We start from the raw sequence: 20,817 nt of genomic DNA, 5'->3' as shown, positions 1-20,817 counted from the left end.
CAGTGGTGGCAGCACCCTGGGATACCCCCTGTCCTCAGTGCTGGGCAAGGCCTCTTAGGGCTGGGGAATGCTTCTCCAGGTAGGTGATCCCACCTTGCTGCACAAGGGCTACAGGGATATGCTGAAATGGCACGGGGGTGGGAACAGGGCTGTCCCGCTTGGTGATACTGGGTTATGTGGAAAGCTGCATGCTTTGATAGAAATTGTGACTTGATGTCCAAGGCATAGAAAAGAAATGTGGTGTTTCTGGACCCAGGGAATGGCAATGAGCAATCAGCTGTGACCAGACCAAACCTCAGCTGAGGTTCCGAGTTTATGTTTACACGGCCCAAGAGACACCAGCAAGTATCTATCATTTTATATTAGTCTCAAATTTGCCATTACTAGATGGATGCTTTATAATCCATTGCATTACACACTTTGGTCTGCTTTAGCACCAGGCTGCCCTTGCATGCACTTTGCACAGGAAAGATCCCACTGGGTCTCTGAAATCCCCACGGAGCAGCTCCTCTCTCTGCCAGGGCTGGGTTTGGGTTGCCTCCCTGCGTCTGGGCACACAGGGTGTGTAACAGTCCGTCACCATCCCGACAGAACAGCTCTCACCCTGCAGGGGCCAAAAACCAGTGCAAAAGGAGCCTCTGCCATCACCCTTGCTGTGTCCCTCCACCAGGCTGCCTGGGCTCCAGTTCCACAGCACTAAACCCCCTGAGACCCTGCTCAGCTGTCCCTCCCCTGGGTTCTCCCGCCTGCGGGGACACTGGTGCCAGCCCCAGCTCACAGAGAACACACTCTCAGTCTGCAAAAGCAAAGAAAGAACTGCACACTGAGAGAAAGTCCTGCTTAGTTTACAGGTTGCTTTTATTTACAAATATACTGAAGTGTAATCTCTCTCTTTTTTTTCATTTTTTCTGTTTTTGTTTAGACTGTGTGTGTATGTGTGTGTGTGTGTGTGCACATACATGTGGGAAGGAACATGATGCATGAGAAACTCATGGATCTTAGCTGCCAGAAAGGTGGCAGGAAAAAAAACTGAAGTGAAATGAAATTTAAAAACACTAATAAATAATTTAATAATGACAAATAATTAAATTAAAAAAATTCCAACCTACATACATTATGGTGGTTTGTTTCCAACACGGAGGGAAAGGAGCAGCGAATCTACAGTGAAAGGAGCTGGTTAAGTATGAGAGAGCACAGTCATATTTTTTACAAGTTAAACAAATTGTAACAGACAGCTACAAAATACTACATTTCAATAACATAAATACAGAATATATAAATATACAAGTAATACAGCCATACACAGCTAAAAAATAGGGTGTTCACCTAAAAACAGAGTTCCCAATGCAAAGTATCTGGCAGCCCCTTCACAGCTGCTGCTGAACAGAACCAGAGTGCACTGAGCCAAGGTGATCCAGGCTGCAGCCACCAGGAGGAAAACAGCCACCAGCGCAGTCAGATCGGCCTCAGAGAAGCAAGACCGTGTTGAAACCCCACCGGAGCAAAAAGACTTCAGGCAAGCCAATGCCCCAGCACATCCCTAAGCAAGGAGCACCGGTGCCTGAAGCCCTGCCCTGTGCCCCTAGGCCATAGGGAGGGGCTGTGGAGGGACCTGCATGCTGGGAGCAGCTACTGGTCACAAATCCATGGGGTGGGGTGGGCACGGGGCTGTGTGAAGCATGATCTGAAACACTGAGGCTCTGGGTACAGTGGCTCCAGCTCCCACAGCCTGCTGTGCTTCAGCTGCCTCTGTCCTTTCACTGCTGTGACCCAGCTCCAGCTTGTGAGAATCCTTCCCTTCCTCATGATTCTGCTGCTCATTTCTAGTGACTTTCAGGAAGAGACAGAGTACTTATGACAGGCTTCATAGAGATGCTCTTGTAAACCCAAGCTTGCAGCATCCCAGCAGCATCCCAGAGTCGGGTTCACTGGAGTATCTGGGGCAGTGGCTTGGGATATACCTCTGACCCTTAAGGAAACTGGAAGGGAGTCCTGAGCACAGGAGGAAGAGGGAAGTGGGTTCACATCATCTCTGCAAGGTTTGCTGGCATGAAGGACCTTCCCTATGACATGATGCACAGTGAGGTGGCTGAGCAACGACCCTTCAAAGGACCTGGTAACGATCATCTGAGTTCTGCAGGGTGGATTTGAAAAATCCACTCAGCCGCTAGTGTGTGACCAACAAGAGCTACGCCTCAGGCACCGGTGACTGTGCCTGGGCCAAGTGATCTGCACATTTTTGATGACAGAGTTTAAAGAAAAAAAGAAGATCATAATGCCCAGGATCATGTTTCAATATGACTGAGTGCGACCACCACCATTTAGTTACAGCAACATAATTGTCTTCAGTATTGTGCCTGAAAGCCCAGGGTTTGCCCCAGAGTGCAGTGATAAGGAGGGTCTGCAGACAGCAGTGCACGGCCACAGTCATCCCCTCAGCAGGCAGCTGTGCCAGGGGAAGGTGCTGCTGTCCCAGAGCCCAGCTGGGACCCAGCACCAGGCAGCTCAGAAACCCTTTGTGGGTGCTGGGAACTCTGCCACAGTCACAGACCTGCAGCTGCACAAGAAGGACCTCTGAGCTCGTACCCAGCAGATTCATTCTGATCTCACAATCACCTTTTTTATACATTATTGAGCACACTGAAACCTAATCAATCATCTTTCATTTAATTGCATCTTGTCACCACTTTAGCTGCACACGTATTCCTTGATTAGCCAAAACAATATGATGGAAACACTGTGAAGAGCTCACTTGATGCACTTCAATTAGAGAGGGGTTAATTTCCTAGGGAAAATGATCAGTGTAAGGTGCATGTAATAAACTGCTGTCATGACCTCTAGCCTTTGAGCTCCCATATGAGCAATCATTGTTTGTGGTTTCCGTGGAAGTGCCAGATGCTAAGAATTTTTGGCAAGAGTTTATCAATTTGACTCAATGTAAGATATTGCTGTGATATGGCCCATTAAACATTTTCCCTTCACCTGATCGGGGACATTCCCTTGACAACAGAAGAGTAAAGCAGAAATCAAAGAGGTCAGAGGTTGCTGTATAATCTTTTACTGCAAGGTCCCAGGTTAAAACCACAATGATCACACTCCAGTAGGATAATTTATTCCACGAAAAGAAAGTGACATTTATTTTGCTTTAATGAACTTTGGCCTTTGCCAGCAATCGCAGGCCCACTGGAAATCCTGCCTGTGCACTTTCCCTGGACCAGCAGCAGCCCACCATGGCGTGGCAAAGGTTACACATGCCAAGGGCCTGAATGTGTGTGTGTATGTGGCTCCAAAGGTGGCAGAACACGGGGCAACAAACAGCTAAGGCATCATCATACGACACACCAAGGGGGAGGAGATAGTATGTACAAGCATGAAAAAAAAAAAGTTGGCAAACAGTCATCCAAAAAAATCAACAGATTATACTTCAGCTATAAAATGGGATATCTGATTTTTTCCTTGGAGATGGATTATTTTTCAACATCCATCCCAGATGCAGAGGTAGAGTTGGGACAAGGCAGTTCTCCACACTGTAGGTCACATTATAGTTCTCATGTAAGTCCCTGTAAACACCAAAAATGCCATTTTTGATCCTGCCAGTAATGAGATAATAAAGCAAGGCTGTGCCTGTGTGAGGAGTCTACAAACTGGTACATCTGAGAGGCTTTTCTATGACTGTAAAGTAGCACAGCAGAGGGGAGAGGAGGGAAACGATGAATCCATCAGGATCGGTGGTGACAAATGACAAATGTTTACATGTGCCATATGAAACCTGCTTGCTTCTGCCCTGCAAGCAGTGAGGATCACCTGAGTTCTTTATAGATGCTTGCTATCATGCAGAGAGAAAGGAAATTGTTATTTATTTTGATACACAAGGAAAGGGAAAAGTACTTGAACCGAATGGGTAAGAGAAGAAAATCCTTTCAGTTTCAAAATATGTCCAGGGGCTCACAACACTCAGTTGAAAGCACATCCTTGCCAGAAAGCAGGGAATGGTCACCAGGCAAAGCGTATGGACACAACAGAGTCACCTTCCTGGGGATGGCAGTGCTTGGAACCGACACGGACAGGGACAGGGACAGGGACAGGGACAGGGACAGGGACAGGGACAGGGACAGGACAGCGATGTCCCCTGGGACCCCCGCAGAGCCACCAGCCCCTTCCCTGACCCAGGCTGAGTGTGGCACTCAGGGCACTCGGGCTCTGCACCGCCGGCAGTGGGAGGGCGGCCCCTGGACTGTGCTCTGCCCCTGCACTGCACACACACACACATACGGACACATGGACATACGGACACACGGACACATGGACACACACACGGACACACACACATACGGACACACACACGGACACACGGAAACACACGCACACACGGACACACACACGGACACACGGACACACACGGACACATGGACACACACACGGACACACGGAAACACACACACACACGGACACACACACGGACACACAGACACACACACACACATGGACGCACACATGAAAACATGGACACACACACACGGACGCACACACGGACACACACACAGACACACACACATGGACACACACACGGACACATGGACACACGCACACAGACACACATGTGCACACACAGAGCCTCATCCACGGTGCTCCCGTCATCTCCCAAGTGAGAACCTATGCACTTACCCTGCAGATAAAACTTGGCTTTCTCAAGAAACCTCCAACATGTTCAGTGCACACTTCCATGCTGGGGGAAAAGGTGTTTTTTCCCTTGGTCCCATCATCCTGTCCTTGCCAGCCGTGCCTCTGGGACACCAGGAGGGCACCTTCAGCTCCCAGCAGGACTCCCCGGGGCTGAGGCTGCAGCTCCCCCAGCAGGGCTGCTCCCTCCCCGGGTGCTGAGGCTACGGGGTCCTGCCCTGGCCTCCCCTTCCATGGGAGACCCACATCCCACAGAAGATGCCAAGCCCCACAGGGACGCTGCAGTGCTGGCCTGGTACCAGTCCTCAGCCTGGAGGAGTTAGATTAACCAAAGCTTTGGACTTGTTTTTCAGCTATTATGGTCAATATATTAAAGGTATTTATTTAAGAAAGTGCCTATCCTGCCAATCTTTCCCCATGAGCTCTATTTTGAACACACCCTATAATTACTGATATTACCCTGGCAAATATTCCCCACGAAGTTTTCTCCACTGAGAGCCATGACTGTACTTGTCTGCTTCTCCACATTATAATTATCACCAGGCAATATTTATAGCTATACTATTATTATTTCTGATACTTTATGCCCTACGAAAATCTATATGACAAATGCTCAAACTTCAGCATCAGAGACAGCCTTCGGCTGGGCCATCCCCTTCTCTTGGTGCACCTGTTCTTGCACTGATCAGTCAGCTGCCACCACAGCCACGAGTTCTGGCAGGGGGGACCTGCAGGCCGTGGTAAAATCTCAGCTCAACATACCTGAATGTAAGTTCTTTCATAGTTTCCTGTTCCTGGCTGGTGCACATTTCAGGACTTCTGGTGTTTCAGTCTAGAACTGTGTATCCTTGATTCTTGCTGAGGCAAGGTAACTAAAGGAGTGCTCGATTATTCCAGATGGACAATAGAGAACAGCACATTTATGCCTCATGCAAAACAAATAAACAGAACAGAATGAAAAACACTTGTTTGCCAATCATGGTCTAGATTTGAAATTTGGCACTGCAATACTTACAAACAAATGTTAATGTTTTAATCTCACACATCAGAAAAAATTAAATAAATCTGTCTTGTAAGCACCTTTAGTTTTAATTATTTACGATCAATGCTAACCTAAATGCCTCTGTCCCTAACATGCATCTCCCCTCCAGGGTCATAGACCTTTCTTACTCTGAAATCACTGGCTTTTTCCACAAATACTGTTAACCAGTTTACTCAGCATCATATGCATAAGGGCTATAAACTAATGAGCAGATCTAGGTTATGTAGAAAAAGTGTAGAAAGGAAACAAATGTTGAACGTCACATTTACATTAACTTCTCACAGTTCAAATGGCAATTTATCCACAACATAGCATGAATCATGCAGTAAGAAAAGGAGGAATCTCCAGTTTCTTTGATTTATTTGTCATATGGTTGACTGATGTCAGTATCAGTGGCTTAAAAAAAAAAAGTTTAGACATCCAAAAGAAGGAGGAGAGAGAGGAGGAAAAGGTCTAGCTTTCCACAAAATCCATTTCCTTTAAGATGATGAGCTCAAACCAAACCAGATCAAAGGCTGAGGACGAGCAGGTTCTTCTGTTCCTTCTGTGCTTGTCTCGTGGTCTGGCGCCAGCTGGGAATCAAGGGTATGGGACGGGTGGATGTGTTTTGTGTCTCTATATATGTATGTATGTAGGTATTAAAATATATATACATACATACACATATATGCAAACAGAGACAGTCTTCCTAAAAAATCCCTCTTTGCAGTCCAGAGGCAGCAGAGTCACTGTGAAGGAAGAGCTGGGCAACATATGGCTGTAGAGTCTGCACTGGAAAAGTCACTGGCTAAACACACGCCGGCTGTTAGTTTTCTTTATTTTCATGAGGCGAAATAGGAGCTCTGCATAGAGTACAGCCTGTCAATGGGGTTTCCTACTCTAGCCTGCATGGAGTTAACTTCGGAAGAGGCAAGAAAACAGTCGCTCAAGCTAGTTAAAGAGGTATCACTGTCGATATCATGAAAAATGGAGTCGTTTCCTGCAAATGAAATGTACACGTTAAGCTGGATGCTGCGCGGCCAGGGGAGGACACAGTACACACGGGTGCTCACAGGCTGCACGCTGCAGCCACCAGCAACACTCCTGCTCCTCTGCTCACAGGTTAACCTTGGCTCTGAGGGTCTGACCTACAAGGAGGAGGGTTTGAAATCAACCCACAGGGGTCAGCTGGCAGCAACACGCGCAGACTTGCCAGGATTTAATGTGAATTTCAGCACAAAACTGAGTCTTGGCTGACAACGGGAGCAAATGGTGCTGGGGAGGAACAGGTCCCCGACTTCTCCATAGGCTCTGGCACCCATGGGAGCACTGGGACTGCCGAGAAAGGTGGGACCAAATATTGAGTGCCCATGACAGGGAAGCATGGTCTAAGGCCATAATCATACTGGTCTTCATATGCACACAAGGTAAAAATTCTACCAGTGGGACAAGACCCAGGAAGAGACCCAGCCTCCCTGGCCTCAGGTGAGCTACTGTTGTAAATGTGCTCTCCTTTCAGAAAATTCCACACTTTTAGGGCTGGTTTGGAACAGCACCTTTTAATTCCCTTAGCAACTAAGATTTCAACTTACTTCAACACTGAAGGTACCAGAAAAAGCTCTAGCTCAGGTCCTGGGGGCTCTGCAAAGGTTTTAATCTGGTTCTTTTTCCCCACATGCTCATTCAAAATGGCTTTGTGCCATCCCCTGCACCCCTTTTGGAGCACAGAACCTGCTTCCCGAGGAGTTTTACTCAGAAAGCCAAGCAAACCAGCAAAATCACAAGCCACCTAATGCTCAAGGGCACTTCATATGTCCTCAGCTCCTTACAGGACCTCCCAAACTTCCTGGTGTGCACCATGGACTTGTCTCAGTGGCAAAAGTACCGACACAGACGCCAAGCAGATTTCCTGTTGGCCTGTGCCCGCTGTGCTGGGGACAGTGATGAGCCTGTGAGCCTCTACAGTGAGGTGAGAGAAGTGCTCCTGGTCAGCAGAAAGGAGTCTGAAACAGGCCCTTGGGGGCTACCGCAAGGCCGGGAACCACAGTCTGAAAAATCCTCTGACATTCTTTTTAAATGCCACACTGCAATTGTCCAGAATCAATAACTGAGCATTTAGTGCTTGTAATGCGTTTGATCTGTGGTCAAGCAATCGTGAAAGCAAACCGTCATCTTGATTTGGGACAGAGAATAAAACTATGCAGGAGAAATGTCCTGTGGTAACCCATCTCTTAGGAGCTCAAGAACTGTTCTTTAACAAATCCACGCATCCAATCTGAGTGGTCTTACAGGGCTGCTTATTCATTTTGTAATGAATAGATTACTTCTCTTTATTGAAGGCACTTTTTCCTCAAAGCTTCTAAGAAAAAAGGAAAAATTTGTGAGGGAGCTAGAATTTGGTACTGTTTATTTTTCAGTGTCTTGGACAGTGGTTTAAAAAAAGTGGAGCTTGGAGAAGTGATGTTGCTTGTTTATAATTTATCAGAATTATACTGTGAAATAGTTTTGAAAGGTGTCCAGAGCTTGAGATGAGCTCTGTTCTACCCCCTTATGTGTACAAGAAAATACACATATAAAACTGACTGGTACAAATTCCCTGGTACAAATCCCAGAAAAAATATTCTAAAAGCCAGTAAAGCTGCTGCCCCTGTGGTATGTGATCCAGCACATGGACCCAGCTACTTGGGATGTGGCAGAATGAGGCATGCCTTACCATAGGGGTTCATGTGGTCGCCTGGCATTTGTGGAGGGGTAAGACCCTGCTGAAATGGGTCTGTGCCATAACTGCTTTGCTCCATTGCTACAATCTGCTGCTGTGGTGGTGCAAGTGGTGTGTAAGATGTCATCATCCCTTCCATTCGGTTGGACATTACTTCTACAAAGCAAAGAGGAGGCACAGTTACTGCTGGGGAACAGGGCAGAATCAGTGGCAACAATGAACCCTAGCAAATGCAGTCAGGGGTATCCTATCAGTCAGAGAAACTTTCCAAATTTTGTTTGAGTGTAGAACCCTGAGCAATAAGCTGAAAGGCTTGTAACTTCTGACTACATAATTTTTGGAGTTCCTAGGTCCTGGATCCTATCCTCCCAAAGTCTGTCTATTCTGTGTGACAGAGCCCAGTTATTCTCTAACTTGTGCTGGTCCCAGTTTTTCTGCTCTGGGTAAAGTGGAGGATTTGAGGCCGCAAGGTCTTGGGAACTGGAGATACTCAGGAGTACCCACAGAGCAGCAGAGCAAGCCCCAGTGCCTCTGAGCAGTGCCTGCCCAGGCTCCAGACACTTGTGGGGGCACGGGGGGCTCTCCATGCCTTGGCTGGGGCAGCAATGCTGATGCCTGTGCAGATTCCAGCTGAGCACTGTGCCCCTTACTGCAGAACAAAACAAACTGGAGGATCTGTCTGGAGTCAGTCTCCTGGAGATTCCCTCCAGTGCAAACACCTCCACGCGGCACATTTCTACTAGAAATGAGGTAACAGCTTCTGCACGAGCACCTCTGGGGTCTGATCCCACCAGGAGAATTTGGAGTAACCCGGCATGGGCACTCAGGCCCTTCCACTGCTGATGGACACTGATGGACCTGCACGTGCCCTGGATTGCTGTACTGAAGTATCACGTGGGAATGGCACTTCCAGCCAACTACAGATTCTTTCTCTCTCTCAATTTGCTTTTTCACAAATCTCCTACCTTGTCCTAGTCGCTGCGAGTTCTGTTGCTCCTGCTGCTGTTGGTGCCTTCGTGCTAGCTTTTTCATCTGAAAAAAGCAGAAGAACAGAACAATCTCATAGCTCCAAATGCAACAATTTTTTTCTTAAAAAACTCTCTGCAAACATGTTGTCAGTTAACACAGACCATTTATACTTATGCACACACTGTTGTGGGTTCAGTTTCAAATACTAACATTTAAACACTTCAGTTTCCAGTCCAGATTTGCATGCAGAATTTACTCCCAACCCCGAGTTGCTTTGAGCATATGAATTTAATGTCTGTGTTTGGAAGTCGCCTTTCTAGTGTGGAGGCAGAGAGCAGAGCAGGCAGAACACGCAGAGCTCAGCCGTGGGACTTCTGCAGTGTGACCTGCAGCCAGGGCAAGGGCCCTTGTTGAGGCACAGCCTGCATTTGACTTTTGAGAGTGTGACAAACCGCCTACCTTTGCTCTTTGGTTTTGAAACCAGACCTGGACGACTCGCACGCTGAGCCCTGTTTCAGCTGCCAATGTTTCTCTGACCTGCAGGAGGAAATGCTTAATGATGCAATTTTTCATAAGTTAAAAAAACCCCAAAAAACACTAATCAGTTTTGTTAGGAGGAACATTTGTATTAACAACAAAAATTGCATGTATGGAATTACTTTTAAAAATTCATTGTATTTTTGCATAGTGTTGTCAAATTCTGCCCCTGATGGCGCTACCAGTTCTGTAACTACTGAACAAACAGTCTGAGCTGAGGAAAATTGCACTAAATTTTACCCATAAAAGACTTCTGTGCAAAAAAGAGTGCTCTGCTCTCACCCCAGGAGAACTGCTATTGCCCCAGGAAGGGGCAGGGCTGTCTGGGGCTGTGGCCTGGTGTCAGGGCTGACTTGGTCTCTGGTGAAGCACCCACCTTCCTGCAGGGCTTAGAAGACACTTCAAATGATGCTTTGAATGCTCGTCTCTGCTGTGTTGTCAGTATTGTCCTTGGTCGTTTAGGTCTTCTTGGGTCCTTCCCATCATCGCTTCCTTTTCCTTGGGTCACTTGGCCTTTGGTGGGCTTAACATCTCCATCTTCATCATCGCTTTTGACTGGTGAAAAAAGCATTTATAATTGCACTTGTTCCACCAAGAAAACAGGATGTTTGAGAACTGCTCTTCAGTCAACATGTTCAACTATTGTCCCATGGTTATTTGAATACCTAAAGCAGCCGTGGGCAGGAAGAGACTATCTTAGATCTGTGTGCTCTGCCTAAATCAAATGCCACAAAAGCATAAAAACGTTTTCAATTTTTAATTGAAAACATTTTTATAATTGATCAGGGGATGGAAACTCAGCATAGGCTTCGGTGTTTCCAGGAATTGGGCACAGAGACACTTTGTGCCTTTCCACCCCCTCTTGGTCCTATGTGCTCACCTGCTCCAACCTCACCACCAGATACACCTTTACCTTCACAGCTGAACTCCAGCTTCTCCTGAAGCATTATCTGCAGACAGGTACTACTACCTGCACTGCTATGGCAGCAAAACAGCATAAAGCAAGTATCACACAAGTATCTCAAAGCCCATCTGACTCAATATAGAGCAGATTCCAGTTATTGAATACTGTTTTGAATGTTTCGAAACTCCAGAGATAATATTAAATATAATCTTTGTCATCTCATTTCCACTTCCTACTGAACACATCAGTAATCTTCCTCTGTGCATTAAAATGTGTCTGTTTGTACAAGCACAAACTTCTCTTTCTTAGTAAATACATACAAGTATCTATGTGCTTGAGTGGACCAAAGAGATTCTTTGTATTTTCTATAATTAAATTCTGAATACTCATACAGTCTGGTGATATTACATGTTAGTATATTGTCCTGGGAAATCTCAAGCATAGTGACAAATGTTCAGGGGTAAATACACATTTTGGTGTGAAAATCAGCTTTTCAACTCTGCATATTTTATTTGACCAGACTACTGATTTTTCTTCCAGAAAACACTATCACATTATTATAGGGACTTCAACATGAAGAAACACACTGAAATTTTATATACTGATGGACTACATTTGGGGAATCAACAAATTGAATTCATTTTAGGGTGTGATTATTATGCACCTAGCAGTCTAATCACCTTTTACTTTAATAAGCATCTTTGCCCTAATGATTAAAGAGAAGTTCAGTCATTTTAATAACCATGACATTATTAACTTTCCAGCATGCTATTTCCAAGGAAAAGTGTGTGAGGATTAATACTGCTCATTGGAGAGTTAGTTTTGTGTCCAGTGGATAAACATTTGACTGAAGCAGGACACATTCTCAGCCAGGGCTTTGCAGATCGTGCGCTCTCCCCCAGCCCCCTGGGAGATGAGTGTTTTCACTGTGTTAGACAATGGGAGACAAACAACTTGTTTAATTTGTCAGCTTGTTTTTCAGGTTTGGGTTTGGCTAACAGAGAATAATGAGGGGGGGAAAAAAGCATCTCCAGGAGTAAGAAACTCCCCTTTGTGCCAAAGGGAAATGAAATTGAAACCAAGACTAGTTTGTGCTACCGTGGTAGCTCCTCGCTGCAGATCGCAAGCCAGATCTGGTCCTGGAGAGGAGCCCACCCCTGGCAAAGCTGGTGCCAAAGGCAGCTGCCAGCTCGGGTGGTGTGAGTGGGGACAGCAGCAGGGGAAGGTGCCTGTGACCAGACAGGGACAGCCTCACAGGCACAGAGGCTCAGCGGGTTTGGTGGACACGAGGCAGGAGCACAGCGAGGGGCAAAGGATGCTGATGGTCAAGGAGGAAACTCACGTGCCTCAGGCACGTTCACCAAAAGCCCAGACCCAGCACTCAGGATCCTGCAAAGGCAGAGTGACAGTGACCAAAACACTGCTCCGAGAATGGCCCTGCTCCACACACTGCCGAGGCTGCAGAGACCTTTGTCTTCAGGCATTCCTGATGTGGAAATTGAAACTTTGGCCATGTGGAGAATACGACTCTCAGATTAGAGATTAAGGAAAATTTCTGCTCCCAGTTAAAATGGAGTAACGCATTTTCCTATAAACCAGAGGCAAATATGTCATTTGTACATGTAATGGAATGGTAACTGTTGATTTTCTTACATATTTTCTTGGAAAACAAGTGTGCAATTATGATGGCACACACCCACACCTCATTTACTTTCAGATTCTCTTCAGAACTTCTGTTTTGCCCTTGCAATCTTTCTTAAAGGTACAATTTGTAATTGGCAGAGAGATTCCTCTAGAAAATCATATTACTGCTGTGCCCATTTTCCTAGTTTAGTGCTGAAATTGTACGTGCAGAAGATCCCCTGAAAAATATTTTAAGTGGATGGAAGAATGCCTATGGAGAACAGCATGCTGATGCCTCACTTTAGTGAGACCTTGGGTAGCTAAAGTCAGTCTGGCTCATGCTTTATGATCTTATAGAAAAACACATCCATGAAAGCAAAAAGATTTTGTCTTTTACCAAGCAGGAAGTTAAGGAAGAGAGTTAGTTTAAGGAAAGCAGACTGCCAGTAGGAATGTTTTCAGCTGTGTCTGCAAATTTGCATAGGTGGCACAGGCATAGAGATGAAGTGGATGTGAAAATGGATGTACTTCTCTACATGAAAGCTCTACAGACTCATGCAGCCTTTCCAGTCAGAGCAGGTGTGGGAAAATCTCACCTGAGTCTGAGTCGTCTGGGCTGACCGAGCTCAACAAGTCTTTCTCTTTCTCATAGTCACTTTTGCAGAGCAGCTGCCCTTCCTTGAGGACAAACTCGTCGCCTTTCCTCAGCTGTCGCTCGCACACGCAGCAGCAGAAGCAGCTCAGGTGGTAGACACACTCCAGGGCTCGCATCACGAACTCGGTCGGGGCGATCTTCTCCATGCAGCCGCTGCACTTGGCAGCGAACAGCCTGCAAGGGACAGGCAGCACAGTCAGAGCAAACCCTGCGTGGCTCTAAATCCAGCAACGTCTGCACAGATCAGCCTGGCTCGTGCTCCTGCACACTGCAAGACTCGCATCCTTAGGCTTGGAAACGTCATATGCATGCAATTCTTTCAAATCTCAATCGCTTTGGTCTCGAGACTCCCTAAATCACCTTTCCTGGACAAAACCCACTAAGAACTGTCCTTATCTCAGTGGTTTTTTTTCCTTTTCAAAATGAGAAACAAAAGGGAGCTCCCAAAGTTGGATAATTGCTTAAACCCAAATGTATTTAGTTCACCTTTTAGAGGAAGGACAAACTCATGCTTTGTTTTATGCAGGGTCTCTGGTTTCAGCACTTAAGCTCTATTCTGAACAGATTTCATGACTTTCCATTTTTGGTATTGTCTGTCTCTGAGGAGGCCGATAAACACAGAAATGAGCATGAAAACTCTGTGCTTTTGCTGAGGCAGAGTCAGCACTTGCGCATACACACAATTGTACACATGCAATCAATAAAGAGAGGAGTGAAATAACACAGCTTCTCTTTGGATGTTGAGTTATTCCAGAACAACCTGTCTCTGAAGGAAGTACTGTGCATTTTAAATGGTGTGAAACATCCTTTGGCAGAGATAGGCAGTGATACAATCTGTCAAATTACCAGTATAATCACAGACCCTAGAACACTCGCTGTATCCAGACTAGTTCTTGTTAATGCTCTATAAACCCTGTCTTTCATCCATCATTAATTTTCTAGGTTTAAGTTAGAATTATTCAGATTAATTTTATTTTGCTTTTCTAATGGCAACTGGGAATCTCCCTAAGTGAGATTTCAGAAAGGGGCTGCCTCAAATAAAGATGAATTTCTGTTACATCCCTGTGTCACATGGTGCGCTGGTGATTTGAAATTCAGTGTCTTTCATGGCAATACATCACAGTGCAAGGTGCATGAACATTTACATTTCAGCAAGAAAATGAACACCATTGCTCCAGCGTGCTCGGTGAAAAAAAAAAAAAAAAAAAAATTGGATTCTGCATTTTAGCATGGGGTATGCTGACTTTTTTTCTATCTTCAGAATTATAATTTTTCACAAAAAAGGCAATTCCCTCTGATTTTAAAACGCTAAGGCTGTGGTAGTGATTCATTCCTCCAGAGCCTCCATTTTGTCTGAGCTGAGAAGTGCAGGAAAATGGCAGTACGAGCCCTCGGCAAGGGGCTGGAGTCAGCGGGCAGCGGGGAAAAGCAAATGTCAATACGGTTGCACCCAGCATCAGAAAGCGGCGGAGGGACGGGAGCGGGCCGCTGCCCAGCTGTGCCAGGGGTGACCGCAGCGGGCACCGCCGGGCTCGGTGCACATCACCACAGCCTCCGGGGGCCGGAGCCAGCTGGGCTGGGCAGCTCCTGCTCAGGTGTGTAACCTGCTCCATCTGTCAAGGGAAGGCTGGTGCACACACAGGGCCCTGGGCACTGCCACGAACAGAACGGCTCGTTCCATACGCTCAGCTTGCTTTGCCCGCAAGGTTTTCCTTACAATGCTTTAGCCAGCAAATTCTTAAGCAGAAAATATTTTTATCTCTACACAATTTAATATCCGAAAGGATTAACACACGGGGGGCGGGGGGGGAATGCACTGAAAAAAGTTGTTTCTATTTATCTGCTTAAACCTACTTGACTCATTGAAGCAAGGCTGGCCTCTGTGTCCGAGGGGATGCCCTGAGGACGGGGCACGCCTGCAGACCCCAGGAGCGGCAGAGCTGCTGCGAAGGCTCTGTCCCGCCGTGTACCGCACCGAGATGCCGGTGCCGGTGCCCATGGCCGCCCTTACCCGGGACACCGGCCCTACCCGGGACACGGGCCGTACCCGGGACACCGGCCGTACCCGGGACACCGGCCGTACCCGGGACACGGGCCCTACCCGGGACACGGACCGTACCCGGGACACCGGCCGTACGCGGGACACGGACCGTACCCGGGACACGGACCGTACCCGGGCCACTGGCCCTACCCGGGACACCGGCCGTACCCGGGACACGGACCGTACCCGGGACACGGCCCGTACCCGGGACACGGACCGTACCCGGGACACCGGCCGTGGCGTGTGCGGGCACAGCGCGGCCCGGGAAGGGCTCGCGGAGGAGCTCCAGGGTCCCGCCCTGCGGCCACCGCCCGGGGCAGGTGCCCACCTCCGCCGGGAGCCTTCCCCGGGGAGCGGCCCAGCCGGCGGGGCTGCGGGGCCTGATGGGGCTGGGACCGCTCCGGGACGGGCTCCGGGACGGGCTCCGGGATGGGCTCCGGGATGGGCTCCGGGACGGGCTCCGGGACGGGCTGGGACCGCTCCGGGATGGGCTCCGGGATGGGCTCCGGGATGGGCTCCGGGATGGGCTCCAGGACGGGCTCCGGGACGGGCTCCGGGACGGGCTCCGGGACGGGCTGCGGGCCCTGATGGGGCTGGGACCGCTCCGGGACGGGCTGCGCCCGCCTCCGCTCGTCTCCCAAGCAAACCGCACGATACGCCACCGTCCAGTGGCAGTGAAAACACAAATGTAACACACTTTACAGATACTTTCAAGAAGAAAAGCCCAGGAAGGCATAAATCCCCTGCACCTTCCCTCAAACAGGGACACGAAGATGAACTCCTTGTCCTGTAGAGCGTGTTGTATCCCTGACCTGCACCTTTGCCGTCTCACTGCCTAGTGAGTGTTTGTGTTTTTCCTTTTTCTTCAAAATAAATATATTTAACATGAATGGAAAATCCTTTGTGTTATTTACTGGCAACCGACTATTCCTGTAAAGATGGTGCTTTTGCAACAGTGCTTCCCAAGGCAGCCTTTTAGCTATAACCAATTACACTGTCATCAGTGTATATTAACTCATTCAAATGAACATTAAATTGCCCTGACTGCACGGACTTCATATCCTGAATCTAACTCTTGTCAAGAAAATTCCCTCTCCCCTGTACACAGGTACTCTGTATTATAACATCCATTCACACAAATACACACAGAGCAGCGTGTTGGGTTGAATTCTGAGATTATAAAATCTTCATAAAAGCTATCTTATAGGGTGTTTATAGGTATTTTTTCAGCTTCCCAAGAGGAACACAAGGTTATGCACTCTTTTTGCACAAGGCAATCTCACAACAGGAAACTAATCTTGACAAATGACCAGACTTTGATAGCTGTGATCTAAACCACTGCTCGTTAGACTGTTCATTTTATAAACGAATGGTAATAAACCTGTTGGGAAGTGTAGGATAGCAGGAATACTTTACAGATCACCCCTTTACAGGTTTCAATCAAAGCCATAAATTTGAAGGGGAGCACACAGATATTCTGTGCTGAGACAAAGACTCTGTCCCCATACCAACCACATTTAAAGGAATAATTTTTTTTGCTTTCTATACATTTTACAAATAATTTACATAACTCTGGCTTTTTACTCTCGTGGCTGATTATCTCCAGCTCTCTTAAGCTAATGTCAAACCTCAAAATCCTTGGATGTGTTAAAGTATGTGGAGAGTGGAAATCAAATGCCTTTATTAGAAGCCGCAGGAAATCTCCGACTCCTAAGCACAACGAAAACATTCCAGAGAAAACCGTTCAAAGAGGACAAAGAAGAAAAGCAGAACAAGAAAACCTTGTTTTGAATCAATGATTGTGGAGTTTTATAAATAAGTTCTGTTGCCTGGACAATTTTGAAAGACAACTCAATAGGTTTAGGAGTTTTTAAGTGTGTTTGCCTCTATGCCTGGAACACTTGGGGGACTCAGCCAAGCTAAAGCTCAGAACAATGGCCTGTCTGTCCATCAGAGTATTTACAATAAATGCTCTGAAGCAACTTTACAGTACTAGATAATCAAAAAGTCTTTACCACAGAAAACTGTGTGAACTTAAATTAATTTTGCATATGGATCAGGGGCAATGCAAATGCTAAGACACGTCCTGATTTTAACCAGTAGATGAAAATGTTCACCAGCGGAAGAGGCCATAAAGATTTTATTTGTTAGGATATCCCTGTGAAGGCAGGCAGAATCAGTAATCCTTAGAAACAACCACAGTTACATGATCCACTGTGCCTTCCTGCATGGCACAGCCATCTGGAGTGCAATACGGAGCCCTGATTTATTGTATCCCGGGCAGTTATCTCGCAGTAAGTTTGACCCTGCTTTGCTCTTGAGAATCACAGCTCTGCTGTTTGCTCTCCTGGTGCCCTGACAACCCACCCTTTACCTTTCTGTGCCTGAGCCAGGTCCTTCATTTCCTCCTGTCTGTGGGCAAATAGATTTTAATTGTTTTATTATAACTAATTTAATCTGTGCTGAGAGATGTCCATGTGCAGTGTGAAATTTGCTGTTCACATTAAGCGTGGTTCAAGAGGTTTGTTATACAGGAAAAAGGTAGAAAAATAGACTAATTCAGTCAGGTTGTTTATTTACTGGGCCTCTGCCATGAAGCAGTAAATAGGAAGTTATTAAGCTGTGTTTGATGTATGCAAGAGGACAGATGCTGCTTCCTACCTACCAGAGACCTTCAGTCATTCCCCTTTCTCTGTTATTCTGACATTGTGTGTTGCAGCAACCCCAGCAGATACCTGGGTTTTCTTTATTTAATAAAAATGCAAAGGTAGTGGTCATAGCTTTTGTAAGTAGCCTTGGTGCAGTCTGTATGTGTGCTGCTTTCCCCTCTGCTCACACCCTGGGACAGCCCTGCTGGCCTGCTCTGAGCCTGGGAGTTCACACTCCTGAGCTGTGAAACAGCGTGCAGATAGAGTAATATACAGTATGTTTTTCACACAACTGAGTTTTATTAAGAGAAGAAATTAAATTACTGATGAAAGACATCTGCTCCTTGTTCTTTGGGATAAATTTTGTTACTCCTTTCTTTAAATGACATAGGATTGAAAAAACAGTATGCATGGGGTTTTTCCAGCACACAACTTGAATATTTTTTGTAATGTCTTACAATTCATGGGTGCTTATAAAGTTGAAAAACTATTGCTTGATTGCACTCTATTCAGAATATACAAAGCATCTTGAATGCAGTAAAGCAGAACAGGAATATTATAAATTTATGATTTGAAACTCCCCCCCCCACCCTTAAAAAAGAAATAATCCATTTAAAATATTTTCCCTGCAGAAGAAATAATTACACAGTTTATTAAAGCCAACTTCATACTGAAACTTCAGTATAAGAAAGATAATTCCCTGTCATCGAGTAGTAATCAAATGTGTAAAATTTAAAAGTTTCTAGAAAAAAATCTGTAATATTTAGAGAGAAACTAAAACAAAGAAACCTTTTTCTTCTTCAGTGAGAACTGAAGAAAATATTTATTAACCCTTATCCACAGGTGCTGTAGTATGAACACCAGCTACTGGTGAAAGCTTGTGTTAAATCTGCACTTCACAATGTGGACTTACACTCACAAATTACATATTGCCTATCCTGGTCATAAGTGACTTTTTCTACAGCACCCACTGTCCCTGTGCCACAGCACCCACTGTCCCTGTGTCCCACCAATACCCACTGTCACTGTGTCCCACCAATACCCACTGTCACTGTCCCACAGCACCCACTGTCACTGTGCCCCACCAGCACCCACTGTCATTGTGTCCCATCAATACCCACCGTCACTGTCCCACAGCACCCACTGTCACTGTGTCCCACCAATACCCACTGTCCCTGTGTCCCACAGCACCCACTGTCCCTGTGTCCCACAGCACCCATTGTCCCTGTGTCCCAGCACCCACTGTCACTGTGCCCCACCAGCACCCACTGTCATTGTGTCCCATCAATACCCACTGTCCCTGTGTCCCACAGCACCCACTGTCCCTGTGTCCCACAGCACCCATTGTCCCTGTGTCCCAGCACCCACCGTCACTGTCCCACAGCACCCACTGTCACTGTGTCCCACCAATACCCACTGTCCCTGTGTCCCACAGCACCCACTGTCCCTGTGTCCCACAGCACCCATTGTCCCTGTGTCCCAGCACCCACCGTCACTGTCCCACAGCACCCACTGTCACTGTGTCCCACCAATACCCACTGTCACTGTGTCCCACAGCACCCACTGCCACTGTGTCCCAGCACCCACTGCCACTGTGTCCCACCAGCACCCACTGTCCCTGTGCCACAGCACCCACTGTCACTGTGTCCCACAGCAACCACTGTCACTGTGTCCCACCAATACCCACTGTCACTGTGTCCCAGCACCCACTGTCACTGTCCCACAGCACCCACTGTCACTGTGTCCCACCAATACCCACTGTCCCTGTGTCCCAGCACCCACTGTCACTGTCCCACAGCACCCACTGTCACTGTGTCCCAGCACCCACTGTCCCTGTGTCCCAGCACCCACTGTCACTGTGTCCCACCAATACCCACTGTCACTGTGTCCCACCAATACCCACTGTCACTGTGTCCCAGCACCCACTGTCCCTGTCCCACAGCACCCCTGACCACCTCAGACCTGTAGGCACCAGGGGCTCTGGGCTGGAACAGGGATCGTTGAACACAAGCACAAAGACACACAGAATTTAAAGCTTACAGCCTGATGCAACTTGGTCAATTGGGACCAGAATGACCTAAATAGTTACATCTCCCTTAACTGTAAAGTACAACATAAAATGCAAAGTGCAGAGCAGTTTCTGGCTTTGAGCAGAATGTGACAGAATGAATTCTTCTCTTTGCTTAATTTTCATCCCCTAATTGACCACTTTGTTCAACTGTCTTCCATCAATGCCATGCTGTTCTATTTTATAGCATTTTTCCATACAACACTTTGATGGAAAAATTTATGAAGAATAGAATTATTGCTGTTAGAAGGGAATTAAAACAATTTTTCATTTACAAAGTCACTGATATTGCTCTACTGTGCTCCACCTTTGGGAATCCAATTGCTCTTCTCAGCTACTCCCATTCCTCTTTATAGCACAGCAATTGCACTGTACAGATTATGGCTGCAATTTTCTCCTAATCTTTTCTGTAGAACAGAAACTGTTATAAAAGTTAAGGGCACCAATTGAATTGATAAAGCTGGGGCTGCAATTAAGAAGACCTAATGAATTAACAAAGTATGATGATTTTGTTAGAATTATATTTCTAGGCAGAGCAAACATTTGTGAAATAATGTTATTTTTGTCAGTGAGTTTCAAAGAGGCTAAACAGGCTTCTGCTGCCGTGGTTTTTGCATTCTCCAAATCCCACTGATGGGCTGGAAAAGCATCGTGTTTGTCGAGGCATTTGTGCTTCTGCCACAGCTCACCCAGCTGGGGGGCGGTGGGCACCAAGCAAACCCGGCACTCCTTTTTCTTCCCTTTGGACTTTAATTCAGTTTTTTTACACAAATTAAATTAAATCCACCTTCGTCTTCTCCCTTTGTGCCCGTGCCAGTACCCAGTGGATGAAGTGGTCTGTGGAACAGCCCTGCCCAGGCTGGTCCTGCTCCCACAGACATCTTATCCCTCTTGTTCACTAAATCACACACTGGATTTACATCACCAACAACACAGGGAAAGTCTTCTAATG

General features: G+C 46.8%; 1 protein-coding gene across 3 annotated transcripts in view; it reads right to left on the bottom strand.

Moving 5' to 3' along the window:
- Window positions 1-6,073: 6,073 nt before the first annotated feature.
- Window positions 6,074-20,817, bottom strand: part of LMX1B (LIM homeobox transcription factor 1 beta) — an 82,522-nt gene continuing 67,778 nt past the window's right edge. The window contains exons 3-9 of one of the 3 annotated variants that reach the window (XM_066333013.1): window positions 13,050-13,282; window positions 10,303-10,481; window positions 9,849-9,926; window positions 9,375-9,452; window positions 8,950-8,971; window positions 8,436-8,576; window positions 6,074-6,701 (exon numbers count right to left, since the gene is read on the bottom strand). In XM_066333013.1, the coding sequence (XP_066189110.1) occupies window positions 6,544-6,701; window positions 8,436-8,576; window positions 8,950-8,971; window positions 9,375-9,452; window positions 9,849-9,926; window positions 10,303-10,481; window positions 13,050-13,282 (889 nt within the window). In that variant the 3' untranslated portion in view covers window positions 6,074-6,543. Of the gene's footprint in view, window positions 6,702-8,414; window positions 8,577-8,949; window positions 8,972-9,374; window positions 9,453-9,848; window positions 9,927-10,302; window positions 10,482-13,049; window positions 13,283-20,817 lie in introns of all 3 variants that reach the window. The other 2 variants (XM_066333011.1, XM_066333012.1) reach the window with 2 other exon arrangements.

Source organism: Sylvia atricapilla, chromosome 19 (genome assembly GCF_009819655.1).
Source record: "Sylvia atricapilla isolate bSylAtr1 chromosome 19, bSylAtr1.pri, whole genome shotgun sequence".
In the NCBI taxonomy this organism is placed as follows: domain Eukaryota; kingdom Metazoa; phylum Chordata; class Aves; order Passeriformes; family Sylviidae; genus Sylvia; species Sylvia atricapilla.
The sequence above is the reverse complement of the archived record's forward strand: the minus strand, read 5'-3'. Positions and strand labels throughout refer to the sequence as shown.